Raw genomic sequence first — 22,275 nt, 5'->3', positions numbered from 1 at the left:
CTCGTGATGAAGCTCCTGGTTTCTAATCGAAGATGAAGGTCAGGATCTGCAGAGTGTTTTCGGTTTGGTCTCTGCCAACCCGGCGTGTAAAAACATAATGAATAAAAAACCTTTTACCGTTTATTTACCCGTTTTTGCTTCGCTGACATCCGAACTTCTGCGAACGCCGCGTGTTCGGTTGGACCGACTCGTTTGCACTCTCAGCCTCCACCGTGTTCACATACCTCATTTTTTACAAGTGTTTCTGTGTCCAAACAGACCCGATTACCTCAGATGTACAGCGCTGATATTTGGCTACGTTGAAGTGGATTTTCTTGGAGTTTTTTAAAGCAAATCGTTTGTTGTTTCTGTTTGGATGCGTGTCAGAAAATCACACGAGAACCTGAAGCTGTTTGGTAAAAAACAAACATTTAAATGTTAGAATCTGAGGAAATACAAATATGTATTCATTTGCTCTTGGTAGAGATTTATTGACAGAATTCGACCAAATAGATTTTTAAATCTGAAGTAAAATTAGTAGAAATGTAGGGAAGCCTTTAACTGCCAGGACCTGGATATAACTCCAGATATAAATCTTGTCTCCTCAATCCCAGCAGGTTTTGCTGTTTTACTGTCACAACATTGACTTAAAGAAAATATTTAGATTTTTATCAGATATAAATCTATAACGAGGTTTTTAAATCATGTTAAAGCAAAAGTTTTCTTGTTTCAACGTGTTTTGCATGTTGTTAAAACAAACGTTCTGTTTCAAATTTATCAGTTTTAGTCTTGAGGGAACAAAGCATTTACATTCCACAAAATTAACTATTAATCTAATCTGCATAGCAACATTTATTTCTAAGGAAAGCAACGTTCTTGTGATTAATTGTAATTTTTAATTTATAGGCTGATTTACTTTTTAAATATTTTAAATGAAATTATTTTATTTGCGCTCACCTTTATAAATAAACTTAAATATCACAAAGATTTTTCATGTGATTTTGGGAATTAAAATAACGAAATTAAAATGTTAAACACTTTAATTTGGGAAAAGAAGAGAATTATGTAAAATGCTCCCAAAAATATGAAATAAGTTGATAATTTTGACTTTAAATGAGAATAAATGAAAGGTTTCCTGGTGCGTTTCTATTACCGAGCAGCTTCAGGTCAGTGTTCTGATCCGGTTTCGGAGGAGAACTGGAACCAGGTGAGCGTTACCTGGAGGTTACCTGGAGGTTACCTGGAGGTTACCTGGAGGTTACCTGGAGTCCTCCCACAGCCGCTGTGATCATGTGACCTCTTGAACCAATCACTGCTCCTCCTGTCATGTTTACAAAGCCATGAGAGAGAAATGCACCCGTGTGGAAATTACAGCATCGGCGCGATCTGTTGTCTGGATTGTCTTAATATTAAAATATTCCCAATGTAAACCAACATTTAGGAACATTTTAACATAAACGTTGATTGATCTGATGTAATATTTCAGAGATAAAGCAATAATTTAAGTATTGGAACGATTCAGCCAGATTTAAAGTTTCCCCAGGTGAGCTGATTTCCAGCGGGTGCGCGTCTCTCCGTCCGACGTTTCTAAAGGAGGCTGGGCGCCGTGACGTCGGGTTCGTGTCGTCCTCTGAGGCGCATCCAGACGCCGTGAAAGTGTACACATATATCTGAGCTGTTTGTGTTGTTTTATTTGAAGAGAAAACCATGTTACTGTTGAGCCTCCGGCAGCGAGCGCGGAGGCGGCTGAAAAGGTCAGCTGAGCAGGAGCGGACAGACGGACGGACTCTGGGGCTCCTCAGGGAACGACTCTCGGTCCTCCTGATGTTCGATGCAGGTGTGGGGGTGAAAGGGACGTTTTAAATATCTTTCATTTGATTTTTTTTTTACAGAACTATCTGTTTTTATTAATGCAGCCAAACGTGACTGATGTTCATATTCTTATGGATTTCCTCGTTGTTTTTGTACTTCAGACATCTTGTTTCTACTTCCTGTATGATGTCGATGAACTGTTTGACAAAGAAAGTTCATCTCTGTGTTTGTTTGGATTTGATGCAATACTTTTATAAAATATAGCGTGTTTTTTGTAATTCTGATGAACCGATGTAAACGTTTCTTCAGTCTGAACATGAGTGATGAAGAGCATGGAGCCTTCAGCCTTCATCAGAAGAAATGCAGACCAATCATCAGTTTGTTTTAATTCATGCTCTGTGTCTGTTATTTAACTGATGATGTGATGACGATGAAGGCCACGGTGGAGGTGTTTTTGTTTCGTTTCTAATATTTCTGACCTGTTTTAGTCGATGAGACCGGGTACTTTTAATGTAAAAATCTAAATAAATGTTCCCAACCACACATCACAGCCTGCTGGCTTTTAGTTCTGTCATCAGGGTTTAGCTTCTGAAATATTTTCCTTTCAACATCTTGAATATTTGAAATAGTTGGAAGAAATTTAAATATGATAAATATCGAGCAATCAATCAAAAGAAAATGGTCTAAAATGGATCTTTGTCAAAACTGAATTTCTTGAAAGTGTTCACTGAACTGACGGCAAAATCAAGACCAGAAAGTTCAAATACTTTGACTCCTTACGCAGTCAGATGCAGACGCGATGCCAAAATCACTGCGCTTTAGTCCAAATCCTGCCCGTTTGTCTACTCAAAGTCCGGTCTGCATAGTGAGGTGTGAATGCTATCTGACCTCTGACCTCTGGTCCTCCAAACCTCGGTCTGGGTCCGGTTGAAGTGAACTCTGGTGCGGTTTGAATCAATATGTAAATGCCAGAGACCGCTCCAAAAGCAGGAAGTGGACTACAGTGCAGGGCATTCTGGGTAAATACAACCAAAGCTAACGTGCTAGCCTAGCGCTAGCAGCAGAAATGGCTCCTGGTCTTTAGCCTAAAGAGAAATCCTCCAACCGCTAAAATCCTCCATCTTGTTTCCATCTGGTGAAGAAGGAAGTTGCTCTCAGTGTCTTCAGAGGTTTTAGTGTTGTTTCCTTCAGTGGTTCTTGGTGCAGCGCCCCCACAGGCCAGGAGGGGAACAGGCTGGTTTGACTCAGAGCCACAGCAGCTGGAGGTGGAGCAGATGTTCTGGTTCCAGTAGAACCGGGTCGACCGGACCATCAGGAGGGAAAACAGTCTTAGAGACCAGTGTGAGTTTATGGCCTGCTCTCCAGCAACAAAGAAACACCAGCAGGCATCACCATGGTAACCTGCTGGATTGTTGCTTGGGCTGAACGAGGAAGTGAGACGAAGACTCAAGTTTCTCCAATCACTGTCAGGATGAGCGAAGTCCGGCTGTGTTCGCCACCATGATGAGTCTCTGGTGACAACCGCACTTTGTCTCAAACCTAGAGGAAAACGATCAGGTGGGCGCCCAGAGAAACGCTGGCGATGGAGCCACCATGCTGTGGACCCGGATGAACCGGCTCTCTGAGGATCCAGACCCAGAACAAGGCAGTTTGGTTCTGGGTCCACAGCATGGACAAACACTGAAAAGATCCAGAGTTTTTCCTCCTCCGTGAATCATCAACAGGTTTCCAGTTTACAAACCGGCGCTGGACCTTTTTTTGGATCACTGAGCATGCTCAGGGGCCCTGGGGTCAGAGGGCAATGATGGTAATCATAGCTTGAAAGGCAGATGTAAAAAGAACTGAAACATTCAGAAACTTGCTCCTGTAAACCTGAATTATGGTTCTGCACCTTTATCCTCCATAATGACGTATTATCTGTCCTTCAACTGTTTAGAAATATAATATTCTGACAGATAATTCTGAACTTTGCCGTTTATCACTCAAGCCCATTCATATACCAATAGTTAACTCATTATGATTCAGTTTTCATCACTTTATCAATAAACCACATTTTTCTGCTGTAAAACTGAAGGTGACAGAGTTCCTTAGAGATTCAAAATGGAAGCAAACAGAAAAATGCAAAAGTAAATGAAACAATAAACAGGTAAATAAACAAAATTATCCCAGACTAAAGAACTCATTGAACAGCAGACATGGCTATTAAATATGAAACATGGCGCAAATAAATTGAGTAAATAAAAGATAAAAAATATTTTATTTAAAATGGTGACAACAAAAGACCTGAAAAGGTGATTATTATGACATATAAAACCTGTCAAAAAATAAATACCATATAAAAATATGAAATATGAAATAAGAATAAATGAAAACAAAATATATGAATAACATATTTGAGCAAATATGTGAAAAATTAATATAAATAAATTAGAAAACATACATAAAAACTGACAAAAGAAATAGGAATAAAATAATAGCACATAATATTAATGTCATTTAAATAAAGCTCAGATTGAATTAATAAAACTAATAATTCTATATTAATTAAGAAGTTAATTATTTAAACGCTAATATAACTAAAAACATTCTGAAATGTGTTTGGTTCCCTTAAAACAAACATCTTTGGGACGTAGTGACGTCAGATAATTGCCTCGTGCCCTGGCTGCCCCGGCTCAGCGGGGCGCGTGCTGCTCCCCATTCATTCACTAATTCAAATTAGCACATCGGCGCGTGCAGTCGGAACAATGGAGATCAAAAGGCAGAGCGCGAGATGACTGCGCGTACCCGCTCTGCGCGCGCCCTCACAGCTGTACCCACCTACTGGCGCCGTTGTCATGGTGACCCAGATACCCGCCTGAACGGGTATGTGTGTGCACGAGCGGGAGGAAGGAGGGAGGAAAGGAAGGTATGAAGGAAGGAGGGAGGGGAATTAGTCAGTGAAAGAGGAGGAGAAGAAGGAGGAGGAGGAGAGGGTGTTCTGCCGAGGTGGACGTGGCGGGTCCGGAGGACTGAGCTACCGCAGCTGAGGGGAAGCCGAACCGAACCGAGCAGAACCAAGATAGCGGACCATGAAGCGGGCCACCCGCAGGTAAGAGCCTCCCTCTCCGGGGATTTCCCTCTCCCCAGCCCCGAGCCGCGGAGTTCCGCTAGGTTCGGAGCCTGTTAACGGTCTGACGGAGGACCGGGCCGCCGCTCGTATCGCCCCCGGTTCTGTGGCTTCGTGTCGGGGTGTCAGCCGGTCTCTGCTGCCCGCAGCCTGCCTGTGAGATGCACAAAGCGGCCAGGCAGCCTGAAGGAGGCCGCTGTGTCTCATCCTGCGGCCGCCTCACTCTCACTTTCTGCGGGATGCTAGCTGCAGCTAGCCCCGCTGGTTCTCCGTAAACAAGATGGCCACTGGCTAGCAGCTAGCTACTAGCGGCTAACAGCTCGGCCCTGCTGGTGCGGCTGCAGAGCGATTCTCTCCGCAAAGAGCAGCAGCTTTCTACCGCTGTCTGGAGGCGGAGAAAGAGCCGCCACCGGGAGGAGGTCACGGCAGCGGTGCGTGGGCCGGTGTGCGTGAGCCTGCGTGGCTGTGTGACAGCAGACAGGTAACGGTCAGCGCCTGCGGGTCGCTTCCTGGGATCCTGTAAAACTGGAATTTGATTAGAGTATTTCCAGGTCCGGATAAGTGAGGAAAAAAAAAACATTGAAATTCCCAGATGTTTGTTAATCTTTGTTTAAACAATAATGAAAACCTGGAGGTTCAGAAATTAGTGAAAAAGAGAAATTCCCATCCAGACGGTTGATCAAATTTATGTTGAAATCATCTCAGTCTTCATCAGCTGGCATCAGCTTGACCTTTGACCCTGGTACCAGTTCAGTCCTTCCATCATCACCAGGACATCTGTCCAGGTCGTGATCCGGATGTGGGACCCGATGGACACCTGGAGCTGCTCCATCCCATAATTTAACCCAAGGTTTCCTCAGACTGAACTGAGCCAGTAGAACAGCAACCAAAGTCCAAAGAACAGGTCCAGAAACAGCAGAGACCTTCTGGACTCACTTTGAGTTTCATATGAACATTATTTCTACCAGTCAGCGTCAGACGGGCTCCATTGGCCTGAATGGATTCACTTGGCTTCATAATATAACGGCTCATTATTTCATCCATGCAGTTCTTTGGTGGCCATATTACAGGAATTATCCAAATTATCACCGCTTTGGAAGCACTGATGACGAGGAAAATGTCTGTAAATTGTAATTTTTCTTGATGCCTTTGTGGTGAAAGAATATGATTAGAATTTGGTTTAATTGTGACAATAATCTCTGGCAGATGAACCCAAACCTGCCAGGATTTTGGGCTTTTCTGATTTTTCTCTTCCTTTCTTCTACATCAGTGTCGTTTAGTTTGAGGTTTTGAACCGTATGGAACCGATAAATGATATTAGATATTTAGAAACTGGTTTATTTCCATCTTGTTGCTGTTTGTGTTTGTGGAGGGGTTTGGTCATGTGACAGTGATGCAGCGTTGCATTGTGGGTAGTTTGGAGTAGAGACGCAACGTTAGTGTTGTGGTTGACTTTTTGTTTGGAAAATATATATGTTTCAGTTTATAGTAGAAATATTAACATTGGCCCAAATAAGAGCTAAATTAATGTGGCCTAATTCAGTTATCTGTTCCTCTTCCATATGTGGAACTAAAACTGAGAGTTTCCAAAGTGCCTGCAGTCTGAACGTCGCAATTTATCCGACTTTTACGTTGTTGACGTGAAACATGTCATAATTCTGCAGCAGAAGAAGACGGATGATAAATCTGGACGTAAACAACGTCTGAAAATGATGGAAGCAGCCCGAGTCGGCGAACGCGTCCCGGCCTTACCTCTCCTGGTCCAGTCTGGAACTGCTTTATAATAGATATCCAGATGAATATGAATATTTATCAATATTATTGATGTTATATGCATTTCCTTAACATTTTAACATTAAATAATCAACCACTTTGCTGTCATTGCATCTCTGTCTTCAGTTAAGACGTCACACACTCCTCTGGCCAAACACACATTCCCCTCAGAAACACAAACTTTGGATGTTTCCAGCTTTACTGATACCGATATGTTACCGATACGATGCTGATTTATGGCTCTTATAATCAGCAGATTCTTTGCTGCTGGCAGATAAAAGAGGAAACAAAAACTAACCAAGTTACGGATCTGAACTGAAACCTGCTGCGTTTGTTTTCCACTTTTTTCCCAAACAAATGTCGGCTCTGTGTTTCTACCAACATCTGGAGACATGAAGGACTAAAGCTGCTGGAGTTCAGAGGCAGGAAGTAGCCTGACATGATGCTTCCTGCTGCAGGTTGTGCTGCGACACAGTCTGCAGCAGGAGGACTGAAAAAACACGCAGGAAAAGGTTTGGTCTGTTTTCCTGCAGTCAGTAAACGCAGCACCTGTTAAACTATTTTAATTAATGCTGGTAAAAGGTTTTAAAGGATTAATTACAGTATAATGAATAATTAATGGAGCTAGATAAAAAGTACCACTACAACCAAAAACAATAATAAACTTCATTTGTGGAGTACTGGATCCATAATTAATAAAAATCTTAATTATGGCTGTCAAACAGTTTCAATGTTTAATCTGATTAATGACGATGCTGTTTCTAAATGATTTGATTAGGCCTGTCAGTACATTAAAATAGGATGTATCAGATCACAGGATTGTTTCTCATATTCATGTTTTTATTTGTTCATAGCTGCTTGCAGAATGATGCCTTTTTGTTTTGTCTGCAACAGTAAAATAATTTAGCGGTTCTTCTTGTGCTCTGAGCGCCACAGAGCAGCGTAGAGAGAGGAAATGTTTTCAGAGATTATTTTATTAAAGGGCCAGTCTTTTGTAAAACCAACTTTTTGATCTTTCCATCACGTTATAATGTTTTTATTTCCTCATCAGAAACAAACCTGGAGTGTTGATTTAATTCTTTCATGCATGTTTGAGAAATCCTTTAATCTCCATGGCAACCATTCAGCTGCAAAGCTCCTGGGTGGAGCTAGCCCCGCCTTTGAGGCGCAGCTCCTCCTCACAGCTGCAGCTTCCAAGCTCCCATCTCTCTCAACTCCTTCAGACTAGCCAGCAGCAATTGGCAAACACCTGGAGGAACTGCATCAGGTTCTCAGAGCAGCGCTGGTAGAAACGTTTCAGGGTTAATGGAGGAGGCATGTTGGCATGACTTCCTGGAGGCGGAGCTTCAGAAAGAGCAGGAGTTTTTAAAGAGACAGAGGCCCAATTTGAAGGCGTTAAATTGCGAAGTAAAATTTCTTTAAGTTACATTTTATATGTTATTTAACAGCATTTTTATAACGTATGAAGGTAACATAGTTCCTGCTATAAAATGGAACAATGTGCCTGGAAAACACGCGATACAGCAGCTTTAACCAGGCAGGACCGGAGACAACTTAATACTGCTGCTGCAACCAACAGTAATAATGATAATAGTAATAATGATCATATTAATTATTACTAATGACAGGAATGATTAATATTATTGTTCCCCTCTCTGTCTCCCCCTGCAGGCTGGTTCCAGTCAGGTGACGGCGCTGACGTCTCGGACCTTCTCCTCATCGTCTCTGGTTCCTCTCAGGTCGACCCCCTCACCTCATCAGGACCGCCCTCCCCCAGCAGCCGTGGGGCGAGGAGGAGGAGAGGAAGAGGCGTGGCTTGTTGCCTCGGCGACTCTTCAGGTGTAGGTACGGAGAGCGGTGAGGAGGATTGGCTCCGCCCCTCACCATGTCGGACTTGGAGGCAGAGTGTCTGGGCCTCGGCCTGCCGCCGGACTGCGGCTCCCCTCCGCCGCCTCTGGACGGCGCCGCCCCGCCCACGCTGGCGCTGCTGTCGTCGGACTGCCCCACGCCCACGCTCAGTTCTCTGGCGGCGGAGATCGCCGAGCCGCTGGTGATGCTGCCGTGCGTGAAGAGCGAGCCGGAGGACTGCGACCTGGAGCCCATCCGGACCGTGGACCTGTCCGAGATCCAGCCGCTGTCCACCGCCGAGCTGGGCCACGACCAGATCAAGATGGAGATCAGCGGCCTCGACTACATCAAGTCCGAGCACCACGGTCACCATGACAACCACCAGCTGGCGTTCCACCACGGCGACGCGTCTGAGCTGGACTACAAGTCGCACTACGAGCCCTGCTCCGTGTTCGACTACATCTCCCAGGTACCAGAGGCGGTTCTGACACGGCCCGTCGGGTCAGAACCAGAGTCTTGATGGTTCTGGAGTTTTCATTACAACTTAGGTTTATTTCACTGAGACGTTTTGTCTAATTCAGTTAGATTTAATTAGTTCTTATTAGTTAAATATTGTTTAGTTTGTATTAATTATTAGTTAAATGTTTAGTTTTTATAAGTTAAAAATAGTTTAGTTTTTTATTTGCATATTTTTTTTTGTTTTTATTAAATATGTAGTTTTTTTACATTAGTTAAATATTATTTTAATTTTTATTAGTTGTAATAAAACTAATAAACTTTCTCCCAGTTTCAACAGTCTGGACCCGTTAAATCTGACTTATGATATTTTATTAGCAGCAACATAAAATATGGAAGAACCAACAAAATACACTAACAGCTAGCATGCTAGCGCTGAAATGCTAACACATTAGAGCGGTCACTTGATTCTGAAAACATGGCCGACATCATACAGGACAGATTTTTGTTAATAATTTTTTTAAATATGTATTGGCAGAAAAAAAGTGATAAATATTTGTGTAAAAAGTCAAAAAGTTCTAATGAGAAAGTTTGGATGGTTATCTGACAGCAGCTCCGTCTGTTGCTCAAAGTGCTGCTGATATTTTGCTGCTGTTTTAAAAGATGAAGTATTTTCTTATTTCTTAAAGTAAAACTTCATAAATGCTCAATATGCTTCGTTTTATATTTAAATTTTTATGGAGGAGTTATAAAATTATGACTTTATTCTCCAAATGGAAATGATTTTCTCAGCCGCTCCACTGTAGACCTACGGTCTGCAGAACTCGTGGCGGTTCTGGTCGGTTCCAGGTCCGACTCATCGGGTGTTTTTCCTCCTGCAGGTCACCGACACCCTGGAGTACATCAAGTCAGACCACGCCGTGGACCTGCACTGCTACTACAGCGCCGAGCTGGGCGCGCTGAAGTCCGAGTACCCGGAGGCCGGCGCCGTGTCGGCCCACCTGCACCACAACGGCCTGGAGTCCATCCACATGGCCGAGCTGCGCACCGAGCTCAACAAGCTGCGGCCCGACGCCCTGCTGCTGGACGGGCTGGGCAAACCCGACCCCGACTTTGGAGAGGGCACGCTGTACGAGCTGCAGCCCGCCGCGGACGGGAAGGCGGCGGACGGGTCGGGCCGGGCGGGCCAGGCCGGCGCCGGCCTGGGTCTGCTCATCACCACCAAGACCCAGAGTCCCACGGTGAGGAAGCCGCGCAACATGCAGGGGGAGAAACCCTTCTCCTGCACGCAGTGCGGGAAGAACTTCAGCACGCTGGGCAACCTGAAGACGCACCAGCGCATCCACACGGGCGAGCGGCCGTACACCTGCTCGCAGTGCGGCAAGAGCTTCGGTCAGGCTGGAAACCTGAAGCGCCACCAGCTGATCCACACGGGCCAGAAGCCCTACGTCTGCGCCCACTGCCCCAAGGGCTTCACCAAGGCCGACGACCTGCGCTCGCACCAGCGGCTGCACACCGGTGAGCGGCCCTTCATCTGCGCCGCCTGCGGAAAGAGCTTCGGCCAGTCCAAGGAGCTGAAGGCGCACCAGCTGAGTCACACGGGCGAGCGGCCGTTCTGCTGCCAGCACTGCGGCAAGAGCTTCACCAAGGAGACCAGCTACCGCAACCACGTCCAGATCCACACGGGTGAGAAGCCCTTCTCCTGCTCGCAGTGCGGGAAGACTTTCAGCAACTCGGGCGTCCTGAAGACCCACGAGAAGATCCACACGGGGGAGCGGCCGTTCGGCTGCACGCAGTGCGGCAAGAGCTTCGGCCGGCTGGGTCACCTGAAGGCGCACCAGCAGATCCACACGGGCGAGCGGCCGTACGCCTGCCCCCGCTGCGGCAAGACTTTCAGCCAGTCGGGCCACCTCAAGGCGCACGAGCAGATCCACAAGCGGGAGCGGGCCGACACGGCCAGCACCAGCAGCGACGGCGGCAGCAGCGCCGTGAGCAGCGACAGCAGCTAAAGCCGACCTTTAACCTCCGGAGAATCAAAGTATTATTCCTGTTTTTATACAAGCGCTATATAAAGGTTTCTTTATGACTTTTCTTACATTTTCATACCTTTGTGCTCTTTTACATTTTATCTGTGGACGGAGTGAAAGGAGTGACTTATGCAAGGGTGTGTGTGTGTGTGTGTGTGTGTGTGTGTGTGTGTGTGTGTGTTTCTTCACCTTATATACTGTGGGGGAGGAGAGGAACTGGACCGGCTCTGCAGGACTGGTCCGTATTTTTGGAGTACTTATGAAACACAAGCACAAAAGTTTCATGTTTTTTTTAAAAAATATTTCCAGTTTTTTACTGAATCAGACCAGCAGCACCGGACCGACCGGGCCGGACCGGGTCCACTGTCTCATGGGTCTGTCGGTTCTAAAGGAGCCGCATCCAGAGTAACTTCCTGTTTAGAAGCCGGGTCAGGGTTCTGCGGCTCCTTCCGTCCGCTCTGTGATCCGGTTCCGGTGGGTTCTGGTTCTTAATTTCAGGTGTTTTCTGGTTAACGTTGACCTCTGACCTCAGAGGGCCTCCTGCCTGCAGCAGGTAGTCCTCTGAGGCCGGCCGTCCTCGGACCGGGACGCGGCCGGTGTCTCGTTGCTGACGATAATCAGGTGGCGTTCCTTTTCGCTCCGAAGCATTCCAGATTATTTTTCCAGACGAGCTCAGCGGGAACGCCAGGCTTTCGGACCAAACGTCCCGACCCCCCAGCTCCACGGAGATCGCTCACTGTGTACAAATCTCGAATGGATTATGTTGCTCCAACAAAATGTAATAAAGAAAAAGAGGAAGTGATGCAACATCCTGTAATGGAGACGTTATTAAAGACACAATGTTACATCCTGACCTTTGACTCCTCTCCTTTATCTCCACAACAGGAACCTGCAGAGGTTTGAAGCAGGGCCTCCAAGAATGATTCAAATAAAAAATAAAACACATTCTCATTTGGAAAAAATTTTTTTTTTTTTTTGACTAAAATGTGTAATAAATACATGAAAAATAAAAAATATTAAACAATAAGATGGAAATAAAAGAAAAAGTGCTAAACTTAATGTTATATTTATTTTGTTTTACACCATAAAATCTTTGTAAAGATGAAAATCTCCACATCATTTAAAAACAAAATATTGTACACTGGATCGGTTTCTCACATTTTATCTGCATGAAGCGGCACAGTGTTTAAAACTCGCCTGGCCCCTAGGGGGCAGTGTAGCCCAAAGCTCAAACCCGTCAGCCAATCAGATGGCTTCACAATAACGGGGACTTCCTGTTCGATATTTAATGACGCCAGGAGGTTAGTTTGTGTGAACAGTTAGAGGTTGAACTGCTGTAAACGGCGTATCAGAACTTAAAGTTATTAAAACACAATAATGGGAATCGTGTCAAAGCAAATATGTGGATTTATTGGCGCTTTATTTGTGGCACACTGCACTGCGCGGGACTCCGTCCACACGGAGTTTTCTCAAATCTCCACTTTGGTTGAAGTTTTTATAATGAATTGTGTTTATTTGTATTAAACAGAGTTTTTGTGTGTTGAAAGATCAAAATGTATAAAAATTTATTTTTTCTCCCAGATATCCGGTTATGAGTGTTTGATTCTGAAAGCCACTATATTATTTACCATAATTTAAATTAAACTTAAATTATAGGCGAAGGGGTGGAGCAAGCTCCAAAAATTAAAACAGATATAATAATAATAATAAAAAAGAAAACAGATATATTTATTTCAGCTCCAATAATCTAAAAATGTGTTTGTTTGGACGCATTTGTTTTTATCATGCCATTTATTTATGTGATGGAACACCAGGAGTATCTGTCAACCAAAATATGTCTGTATCTCTCAACTTATTTTAAAATAATAACCTTTTTTAATATTCGGTAGAAATATTCCTCTAGAGGAAGTGTTGAATATGCACAGTCCAGATAAAAGATAAATAACCGTCCAGTTCATAAACATCAGGGATCAGGGCTTTAATTAGGGAAAAACCTCATAATTGGGCTATCACCAACATGTGGGCTATCACTAGCATGTGGGCTATCACTAGCATGTGGGCTATCTCTGGCATTTGGGCTATCACTAGCATGTGGGCTATCTCTAGCATGTGGGCTATGACTAGCATGTGGGCTATCTCTAGCATGTGGGCTATCAGTAGCATGTGGGCTATCTCTAGCATGTGGGCTATCACTAGTATGTGGGCTATCTCTAGCATGTGGGCTGTCTCTAGCATGTGGGCTATCAGTAGCATGTGGGCTATCTCTAGCATGTGGGCTATCAGTAGCATGTGGGCTATCAGTAGCATGTGGGCTATCTCTAGCATGTGGGCTGTCACTAGTATGTGGGCTGTCTCTAGCATGTGGGCTATCTCTAGCATGTGGGCTATCTCTAGCATGTGGGCTGTCTCTAGCATGTGGGCTGTCTCTAGCATGTGGGCTATCTCTAGCTATGGTAAAGTCAGAGGCCAAAGTCAGACTTTGATCAAATCTCAACCACTTTTTCTGGTTTGTCATGTTTTTTTATGTTTTAGTCAGAAAACTTTCCCTCTTGGATTTAGAAATATATTTAGTCTTTATCAGTTTATGCTTCTTTTATATTTATGTTTCTCTCAGGTAGGGAAGAAAGTCTCCCTCCATTCTGATTGGCTGATAGATGTGAGATCGCTTGAATTTTTCTAAAACTGATTTAAACATTTTAATAGACTGAAATGAATACGAGAAGATTTCTATTGAGTTTAGTTCAGTTTATTTGTTGAAGACAGAAAGTTTTCCTCACAGATTCACCATCTTTAACTGAGTCAAAGCAGGAAATGAGGCGTAAAAGGAAGAAGATGAGATGGACGCTCCTCATCGGCAGGAAGTGGTTCTTGTCTCATTAAGCAGGAAGGTGAAAGGTCGAGATTCGACTCCGCCCCATCAGACAGCCGTGTGAATGCTCTTAGCTACTGGTGTCCTCGATCACCTTGGTGATCACAGTTTTGGTAACTGTGGTTGAAGAAGAGCAGGAAGAGGAAAGCCTGCAAAAGAAGGGAAATGGGTAAGTCTCTGCTTTTGTGCTTTTATCTATTTCAGAGTCAGAAGATGTTTTAATGAAGATAAACATAAACAAGAAAAAAGTGGGAAAAATTTAATCCTCTTGGATTAAATTTGTAGGTTTCTGACCAATCCAAGATGGCTGCCTTTATAAAGCTTTAGTTTTTCCTGTTTGAAGTTTGTGTATCATTAAATCTTTCCCAGAGTTAAATATGTGAATCTGGTGCTTTACTGTTTGAATGTAGAGGCATCTGTAGCCGTTAGCATGCAATGCTAACAGGAATTAGCTGGTCCTCGATCCAGTTTTCAGCTTCAGGTCAGTAAAATTGTCCCAGCAGCTCTACTGCTAATCTCCACCAAACAGACCTGCAGGGCGTCTGCAGACCGCCGGCCTCCATTTTAACTCTGTATTATCTGAACCTGCTCTCACCCTGCCGCGGATCCCGCTGCCTCTCCGTCCAGCAGCCGGCGGTACTCGGCGATCTCCATCTCCAGCCGGGTCTTGATGTCCAGCAGCATCTGGTACTCCTGTCCCTGCCGCTCCAGGTCGGCCCTCAGCTGCATCAGCTGCTCCTCCAGAGACGACACCTGCACAGGTAACCTCACGCTGAGTGCTGCCGTTCAGATCAACCTCAGCAGTGCACAGCTGAGCTCCAGCTTACCCTCATCTGGAAGCCGTTCAGCTGCATGGCGAAGCGGTTCTGAACGTCAGCGAGAGACGCTTCGAGAGACGCTTTCTGCAACGAGACGATTAAATCAGATGAACAACGGCAGCGCTGCTTTCCTCTGACTAATAATCCATCATTTAATTGGGAATAAAATCTTTATATTTGCAGAATAAAGATTGTATTTTACCAGGTAAGACTGATCAAATGAGAGGCAGTTTTGGATGGTCCTGCTCTGTTGTGGCTCTTTCTGAACCAACTGTTTTTAATTTGAAGGGTTTTCTTACTTGTAAAACTGAAGTAGAACTTCACAAGCTGCTCAACATCCCTATTTTCATTCATGACTTTATTTCCCTGATGTTACAGCTTCATTCTCATATCTTTATTCTTGGATTATTTTGACTTTATTCTCACATTAATATATTCCTGTGATATTATGACTTCCATCATTTGAGCTTTGTTGTTATGACATTATGATTTAAAATAGAAACGGGAACAATAACGTTCTGGTGTTGGTACTTTGGACCTGGTGTTTCTGTAAATTTGAGGTTTCTGGATCTCACCATGCTGAGCTGGGACTGGAGCTCGATCTCCAGCGCCTGCAGCTGACTCTTCACCTCCTTCACCTCGGTGGTTGTCGTCTTCAGAGTCATCTCTGTGGTTGCCACCTCCTTTGAGATCGTCTCGGACTGCAGAAAGACGACGAAGCGGTTCGGTCCGGTCCGGTAACAGAGCCTGCTGGCTCATGATGTGCGCGGTCCGGTTCCTACCTTGGCCTGGAACCAGCCTTCCAGCTCTTTGCGGTTCTTGGTGGCGACGGACTCGTAGTGTTCCCTGATCTCCTCCATGATCTTGGTGAGATCCTGCTGGGGGGCGGCGTCCACCTCCACGTTGACCTGGCCGCCCACCTGGGTGCGCATGGTGAGGAGGTCCTGCAGCGGAAGGAAGCGGCAGCTGAAAGCGGCAACCTGTGGGAGGCAGCGTGACAGACGAGCGGCGGCTCGCCTACCTCCTCGTGGTTCTTCTTCATGGACAGCAGCTCGTCCTTCAGGCTTTCGATCTGCATGGTCAGGTCGGTCTTGGCCACGCCTATTTCTCCCAGCAGCAGCTTCAGCCCGGCAATGTCGGCCTCCACCGACTGGCGCATGGACAGCTCGTTCTCATACCTGCAGGCGCGAACCGCAGCACGTCAGAACCACCGGGAACGACTCGGAGGAGTCACTGGTTTACATCACAGGGAGGCATTTTCTTTGGTAAACTTTTCAAATTTAAAAATAATAAAGTTTTTTTAAATTAAATTTTAAATTTAAAACAAATTGAAAGAAATTGTCACATTTCTAAAAAATTGCAAATTTTAATGACTATTTTTTAATTTTCAAATTTTAACATTTGTTAAATAACTAATAATTAAAAAATGCTAAAAATTCTTAAAAATGTAAGAACTTTTTTAATTTTTAGAAAATTAACAAAACAAAGTGGTAAGAAATTTAACATTAAACCCATTAATAAAGCTACTGTAGCCTTATTAAGGAGCTACAACATTTAATTTCATTTTGAGAATAATAAAGTATTTTGGAATTGAATTATCTGGTCGGATCAAAGGTCAGCTGCCTACCTGGTGAGCTTAAGGCAGTGTTACAGATAGAGCTAATGATTATTTAGTTATTGATTATTCAGAAGATTAATCAGATTTTAAAAAAAAGGTACATTCTGCAAAGTTTTAATTTTACCATTTAATCTTCTGCAATAAAATATATAAAAAATGCAAATAATTAAAATCTTTTTTAATATAATTAAATTTTATTTATTCATTCAGGAATGCTAATTTTTATTAATGTTATAGAAATTGTGCTTAATAGGAGATTATTACAGAATCTGAACTATGTGAAGATAAAATACCACTTCAGTTTTGGCTTGCTGTGTTTTATCAACAAATTACCTTTTTATAGTCTGTATGCTCCATTTAACAATTAATTATAAAATTACTTGATTAGTTCAATAACTGATTAATCTGATTAATCGATCCAGCCCCGCAGTTCCAGATGCGTTTTTACTGATTTTTTCCATGTAATGGGGACGTTCCGCCAGGAGAGGGCGCGCCTGAGCTGCAGGTAACGCGTAGAAAGGAGAGAGAGAGAGAGAGAGAGAGAGAGAGAGACTGACTTGATCCTGAAGTCATCCTGAGCCAGTCTTGCGTTGTCGATGCTCAGCATCACGGAGCCTTTAGCCACGAGGGCTGCCTCGATCTGAAAACACACAAGCAAACCAATATCAGCATTTTCTAAAACCCTTCACCTTAATGGGGTCAGCAGGTGCTGCTGCCTCTCCAGTGAACGTTTCGGGCGAGAGGCGGAGTCACCTGGCAACACACACACACACACACACACACACACACACACACACACACACACACACACACACACACACACACACACACACACACACACACACAGGGAGAATTTGCCAATTAACCTGACAGTCATGTTTCTGTGGGAGGAAGCCGGAGTACCCGGAGAGAACCCACCATGCACTGGGAGAACATGGAGACTCCGTGCAGAAAGACCGGGGCCGGGAATCGAACCCAAGGCAACAGTGTTCCCAGCTGAGCCACTGTGCAGCCCCATTTATTATTATAGATACGATCATTATCATTGTTGTTATTTTTAATGATAGATGGTCGGTGAAGACGTCTTGGTGTGGCATCATCTTAAATGGAGCTGCTGGGTTAAAATTCTCATCGGAATGAAAAGTTTCTCATCTTAAAACTTTTCAATCATCTGGAGAATCTTTTATTAAAAGTTAAATCTTTAATAAATGTTCAGATTTCCTAATTTCAGCAGATTATTGCCGCCGTCAGCATCTTTCTGAAGTTGTGGTTTCGGGTCCTGTCGGGTGTTTTCGGATGTTCTCGGGTGTTGGTGCAGACTCACCTTGGCCTGCAGGTCTGCGATGGTGACGTAGAAGGGGCTGTAGTCCCGTTTGGACGGGCCCACCCTGCTCTCTGCGAACTCCCGGATCTTGAGCTCCAGGTCCGCGTTGGCCTTCTCCAGCACCGCCACCTTGGTCAGGTAGGAGGCCAGGCGGTCGTTCAGGTTCTGCATGGTGAACTTCTCGTTGCCGATGATGCCGTCTTCACCTCCTCCGAACCCGGCACCGCCACCAGCACCGAACCCCGCGCCCCCTCCGAACCCGCCACCTGCACCCCCACCGAACCCGCCGCCGAACCCGGAACCGGCTCCCCCGCCGAAGCCGAAGGCCGCGCTGCCGCCGCCCCCGCCGGCAGAGAAGCTCCGGCTGGCCCGGGAGACCCTGATGCTGCCGCCGCCGCCGGCCCCCCCGGCTACGCTGTAGGAGCTGAGGCCGCCGCCGAAGGAGGAGCGGGCCAGGCCTCCGCCCATGGAGCTCCGGGAGGAGGAGGAAGAGGAGTACACCATGGTGGCCATGATGAAGATGAGGAGTCCGTCTGTCTTCTCAGGAGAGGAGAGGAGAGAAGTGAGGAGCGGCGGAGCGGCCGGCCTTTTATAGAGCCGCGGTGGGCGGGGCTTCAGGTGAGGGGGCGGAGCCAAGACCCACACCCACCGAGGCAGATACCTGCAGGCTGCACCAGAACCGAACCGGCCCAGACATCAGACTCTGTTCTAACCCGTCTCAACCAGAACCAGGCTGGTGCGGTTCTGATGGAGGATCATGAAAACCCACAGAGCATCCTAGAATGCATGATGGGAAAAACAGAACCAACAGCTGTACAGAACCGGTCCGGTTTGGAGAATCCAGATTATTAAGCCTTTATGTTCTGTAGTTCTGATGGTTCTGGATCACAGAAAACCCAGAATGTCTCAGAAAACTAATGACAAAAAGAGATTTTAACAGAAATGTCTTGGTTCTAGTCTGGGCTCCAGAACCCAGACCAGGTTCTGCTGCGGTTCTGTAGGTCCGGGCAGTCTTCATCGTTTGTTCCGATTTCATCTTCCTCGTTGGGTCGGGTCCGGTTTCGGTCCCATGAAGCCCAGAACCACCAGGGTCACTGGACCAGCTTGTGGTTCTGGTTCAGAACCCGTCTGGGTCGAGATGTTGTGACTCCCAGTGAAGCTCCTCCAGGTTCTGGAATGGATTCTGTTTGAGGATCCTCTAAAGTCCGCTGTTCTCCCGCTGCTGCTGCACTTTTTCCTTCCACTCAACTTTCTGTGGTTATTCGTTCTCTGCATGTTACATTGCAGAATGTAGAATCTACGTTGTGCTTTAGTTCCGCTAACGCTGAAGCGCTAATCATGGCTCGTTTTTAAAGTGAAGTTACTCCTTTAACCCCAGAATGTGTCTGACATCCGGGGAGTTTTGGTGTCGCTCTGCTGTCCATCATTTCCCGCTGCGTCTTTGTCAAGTTAATATATTCGCTGTGAACAAGAAAACATGGAAACTGATATGAATCCAGGGATCAGCAAACCGTTTGGTTTGGTTTCGGCCCAGCCTGAATTCAGGTGGTCATAATGTTGAGGCTGGTTTGTGTTCCGTGGTTCTGGTGCAGGACCGGCGGTCGGACCGGTTCTGGAGCTCCTGCAGCGGCGATGAGGTAACCTGGCGCTGATCTCGCTCCCAGAGGGACCGAAACGCTTCGCTCTGCCCGCGGCGTCTCCTCTTCAGGTGCCTCTGTGGGAAAACGCCCCGGGCCGCCGTCACCATGGCGACGCAGCTTGACTCGGGGCGCAGACTGTGTTCGGGCGTGAAGCTCTGAAACAAAGTCGGCTTTGATGCAGAAACCCGGTTCAACCTTCAGTCTGCTTTGATCCAAACCCAGGGTGGTCAAAGTGTGGTGCGGGGGCCGTCTGCGGCCCTCAAAGTGATTTTGTGGGTCAAAGATTTCAGAACATTTCCTGTGATCATCAGAGTGAAGCAGAGGCTTCAGGCAGATTCACCTGAAGATGTTCCTGCAGATCATCTGGACCTCCTGCTGGTCTACAGGGTGAGTAGAACCACCAGGCCGGTTCTGGTTCTGCTGGGGTTCAGCTCTTTCGGCAGATCCTGATCGGTGCTCCAGCGGTTCTGGAGGGGATGAGTTCATTCTGAAAGTGGACCGAATGGGGTCGGCGTGTCTGGTGCTGAACAGAAACCAGTTCATGTCTTCCAGTTATACAAGCTGCTCCGCTAACGCTAAACATAAACATTATTCATGCTAACGCTAAAGCGCTAATGGTAAAATGCTAAACATAATTGAAACATTAACACAATGTTTAATGTTTAGTGTCATTTTTATTGTGAATCAGACGAGTTTAGATGAAGAAACAAAACAAAATGTGAAAAAGGAAAACAGTTCATCATCATAAAGTATTTATATTAAAGGGGAAAAATACATGAGCTTACTTTACTAATCATAATAAAATAACATTTCTACTACTAATGATGAAAAATATTAACATAATAATTACAATATTCTGCAGTTATAAAGATAAAATGAAAATACTGATTGATTTTTGCAAAAGGATCTGATTGAAAATAATTTACAGTGAATATGACTTTATTCAATGTTGGTATTTAATTTAAAACAACTTAAAATGTAATTCTCAACAATAACAACTTTAGCACAGATGTTGAACTTTGTTCGAATAACAGTTTACAAAACATCCAAGTAACTTGGTGCTGCATAATTTCTGGTTCTGGTTCTGAAAGCATAAAAACAACTTTCTAGACAAACGTTGATTGACGGAGTAAAAATAAAACTGCAGGTTTCTTTGTGTGGCTCTTCATCCTCCTGCTGCTAAGTCGACATCTGAGCTGCAGTCGGTTCTGGTTCTGGCTCCAGTGAATGCCAACCTGCCGCAGGCGGGTTCTGATCCGAGGCATTAAAGGGGAGGCTGTGACTGACAGGCAGCAATCTGTCGTAAACGTCGGCCTGCAGCTCTTACTCCTCCGCCTGCGGGTCAGCAGCGCTCAGCTTTGATGGATCCTGTTTGGGTCCAAAAGCTGCTAATAAAACTTTAATTAAGACATTCCTGTTAAACTGTCAGCATTTCTGTCATCAAACTTTCCAGACCGCTTCAGATTAGATTTCCAGGTATTCTGTCAGATTGGAAAAAAATCTCTGAACATCCATAACAGGAGTGAATGAAAGCTGCAGCAGAAGTGAACGGAGAGATTTATTTTCCAATTCAGGCTAAAAACACGAGACAGAACCTGCTGAAATGATTCCTGCAGCCTCTGGCTTGATGTTAGCAGGTCCAGAGTGAATCCTGGACGGTTTCCGGTCCAACTCGGAGACAACCAGCCTCTCTGGTACCAACAGTGTTGAGAACCTCAGGTTAATCTGGAAAACAGATTTTTCTGTAGAAAATGCATCTGGGGAAGCTGAGGCACCACGAAGCAAAGCTGCTCCACATGCTGCTGTTTGGGAGCCACTGAGAGGAGAAACGGGGGAGGCTGTACATGTTTAGCTTTAGCACTTAGCCGGTTTGTATTAATGAAATTTGGTGTTTGAACCGTTAAAGCAGGCAGCTTGGGGCGTTTATTCTGGTCCCCATGTCTGGGCCCCACCCAAGGTTACCCCAGTGGTCGGGGTCCTGGGGAAGCCCACCAGCGGGTTTTGGGTTGAAAAATCTTTACAATTATTTGGAAGTACATGAGAGATGATGGCATGTGAGGCAATCAATGCGCCAACTCTAAACCAGCTTAATCTGTCACTGTTACTGGAGTACCAAATATAAACTCTTAGCCTGGTGGGAGGGCAAGTAAAGCCTGGCAGCCTGCCAGGCTGATAAAACATTGGGGGATAATAACCCTGCTCTACAGAACCTCCTGCTAATAAAACTCAAACTAGTCCAACGATCAATGAGCTGAAAGAGAAACTAAACCCCAAATCACAGTTTTGCAAATAAACTGTGAAAATAAATTAAGGATTCTATATTCATGTTTCTGTGGAAATTTCACAGAATCTGTCACCACGCCCCCTGGTGGTGAGTCAGGATATGGACAGCTAGCGTGGTTAGCACTGATCGAACACGGAGCCGAGTGGCTCTGACTGCAGGCGGGCTGCTGCAGAGGGATTGGCTCTTCAAGGCAACAGAAAATGTCTCTAGATTTGGTGCTGGTCGCTTTTTTGACAAGAAGTTGTCAGAAGGTCTGAAAAGTCTCTAAACATAGCAACAATGCCGCTAAGTTAGCAACAACGCTTCTCTTGTCATGACCCCAAACCCCACAGTAGACCACGCCCCTCCGTGGTTAGTGGCTCCGCCCACTCTGGTGGAATCTCAACATTTCTCTGGGGACGGATCCAGCTCATGTTCAAGCTTCCAGCTTCAACATTTCTGCAATAATGGACCAAAATCCACCAGAGGCTCTCGGGTTAGACCAGCGGTGGGCCGAGTCCTGCAGCTCTTAGACGTCTCCCTGGTCCAACAGCTGAATCTCCTCCTCAGAGCAGGCAGGTTCTCCAGAGTCCTGCTAACGACCTCATTGTTTGACTCAGGTGTGTTGAAGTAGAGACACATATAAAAGTTGCACGAGGCCCTCCAGGCCTGGAGCTGCCCCCCCCCTGGGTTTGGAGCTGCCCCCCCCCTGGGTTTGGAGCTGCCCCCCCCCTGGGTTTGG

At 45.5% G+C, this 22,275-nt stretch overlaps 2 protein-coding genes and 1 long non-coding RNA gene across 3 annotated transcripts; 2 read left to right on the top strand and 1 right to left on the bottom strand.

Annotated features, from left to right (window-relative positions):
- The first annotated feature begins 1,119 nt into the window (after window positions 1-1,119).
- LOC106939085 (uncharacterized) lies at window positions 1,120-2,334 on the top strand. The gene is made up of 2 exons (XR_001422756.1): window positions 1,120-1,192; window positions 1,226-2,334. It is a non-coding gene; the product is annotated as an uncharacterized LOC106939085 (long non-coding RNA).
- A 2,138-nt stretch (window positions 2,335-4,472) lies between these two features.
- LOC106939081 (zinc finger protein 696) lies at window positions 4,473-11,854 on the top strand. Its single transcript, XM_015021365.1, has 3 exons — window positions 4,473-4,879; window positions 8,342-8,987; window positions 9,856-11,854. Exons 2-3 carry the CDS (start codon window positions 8,556-8,558, stop codon window positions 10,981-10,983), a joined length of 1,560 nt encoding a protein of 519 aa, XP_014876851.1. The 5' UTR covers window positions 4,473-4,879; window positions 8,342-8,555; the 3' UTR covers window positions 10,984-11,854.
- A 1,877-nt stretch (window positions 11,855-13,731) lies between these two features.
- On the bottom strand, window positions 13,732-18,192 carry LOC106939084 (keratin, type I cytoskeletal 13-like). Its single transcript, XM_015021370.1, has 8 exons — window positions 17,631-18,192; window positions 16,864-16,946; window positions 15,710-15,866; window positions 15,471-15,632; window positions 15,264-15,389; window positions 14,698-14,772; window positions 14,466-14,623; window positions 13,732-14,019 (listed from the first exon to the last, which is right to left on the bottom strand). The coding sequence occupies exons 1-8, from the start codon at window positions 18,141-18,143 to the stop codon at window positions 13,941-13,943; spliced, it is 1,353 nt and encodes a 450-aa protein (XP_014876856.1). The 5' UTR covers window positions 18,144-18,192; the 3' UTR covers window positions 13,732-13,940.
- Window positions 18,193-22,275: the final 4,083 nt, after the last annotated feature.

The sequence above is a fragment of the Poecilia latipinna genome, unplaced genomic scaffold (genome assembly GCF_001443285.1).
Source record: "Poecilia latipinna isolate Pla-1442-1.1 unplaced genomic scaffold, P_latipinna-1.0 Scaffold2769, whole genome shotgun sequence".
In the NCBI taxonomy this organism is placed as follows: domain Eukaryota; kingdom Metazoa; phylum Chordata; class Actinopteri; order Cyprinodontiformes; family Poeciliidae; genus Poecilia; species Poecilia latipinna.
This window is presented reverse-complemented; position numbering and strand designations above follow the sequence as displayed.

What these genes read in the sequence shown, in the direction of transcription:
- LOC106939081 (XM_015021365.1), top strand. Translation starts at nt 8,556, where the DNA reads ATGTCGGACTTGGAGGCAGAGTGTCTGGGCCTCGGCCTGCCGCCGGAC. An exon ending in TGTTCGACTACATCTCCCAG is followed by an intron (nt 8,988 to 9,855) that starts GTACCAGAGGCG and finishes TTCCTCCTGCAG; the next exon opens with GTCACCGACACCCTGGAGTA.
- LOC106939084 (XM_015021370.1), bottom strand. Translation starts at nt 18,143, where the DNA reads ATGGCCACCATGGTGTACTCCTCTTCCTCCTCCTCCCGGAGCTCCATG. An exon ending in AAGGCTGGTTCCAGGCCAAG is followed by an intron (nt 15,390 to 15,470) that starts GTAGGAACCGGA and finishes GTCTTTCTGCAG; the next exon opens with TCCGAGACGATCTCAAAGGA. An exon ending in TGAACGGCTTCCAGATGAGG is followed by an intron (nt 14,624 to 14,697) that starts GTAAGCTGGAGC and finishes TTACCTGTGCAG; the next exon opens with GTGTCGTCTCTGGAGGAGCA.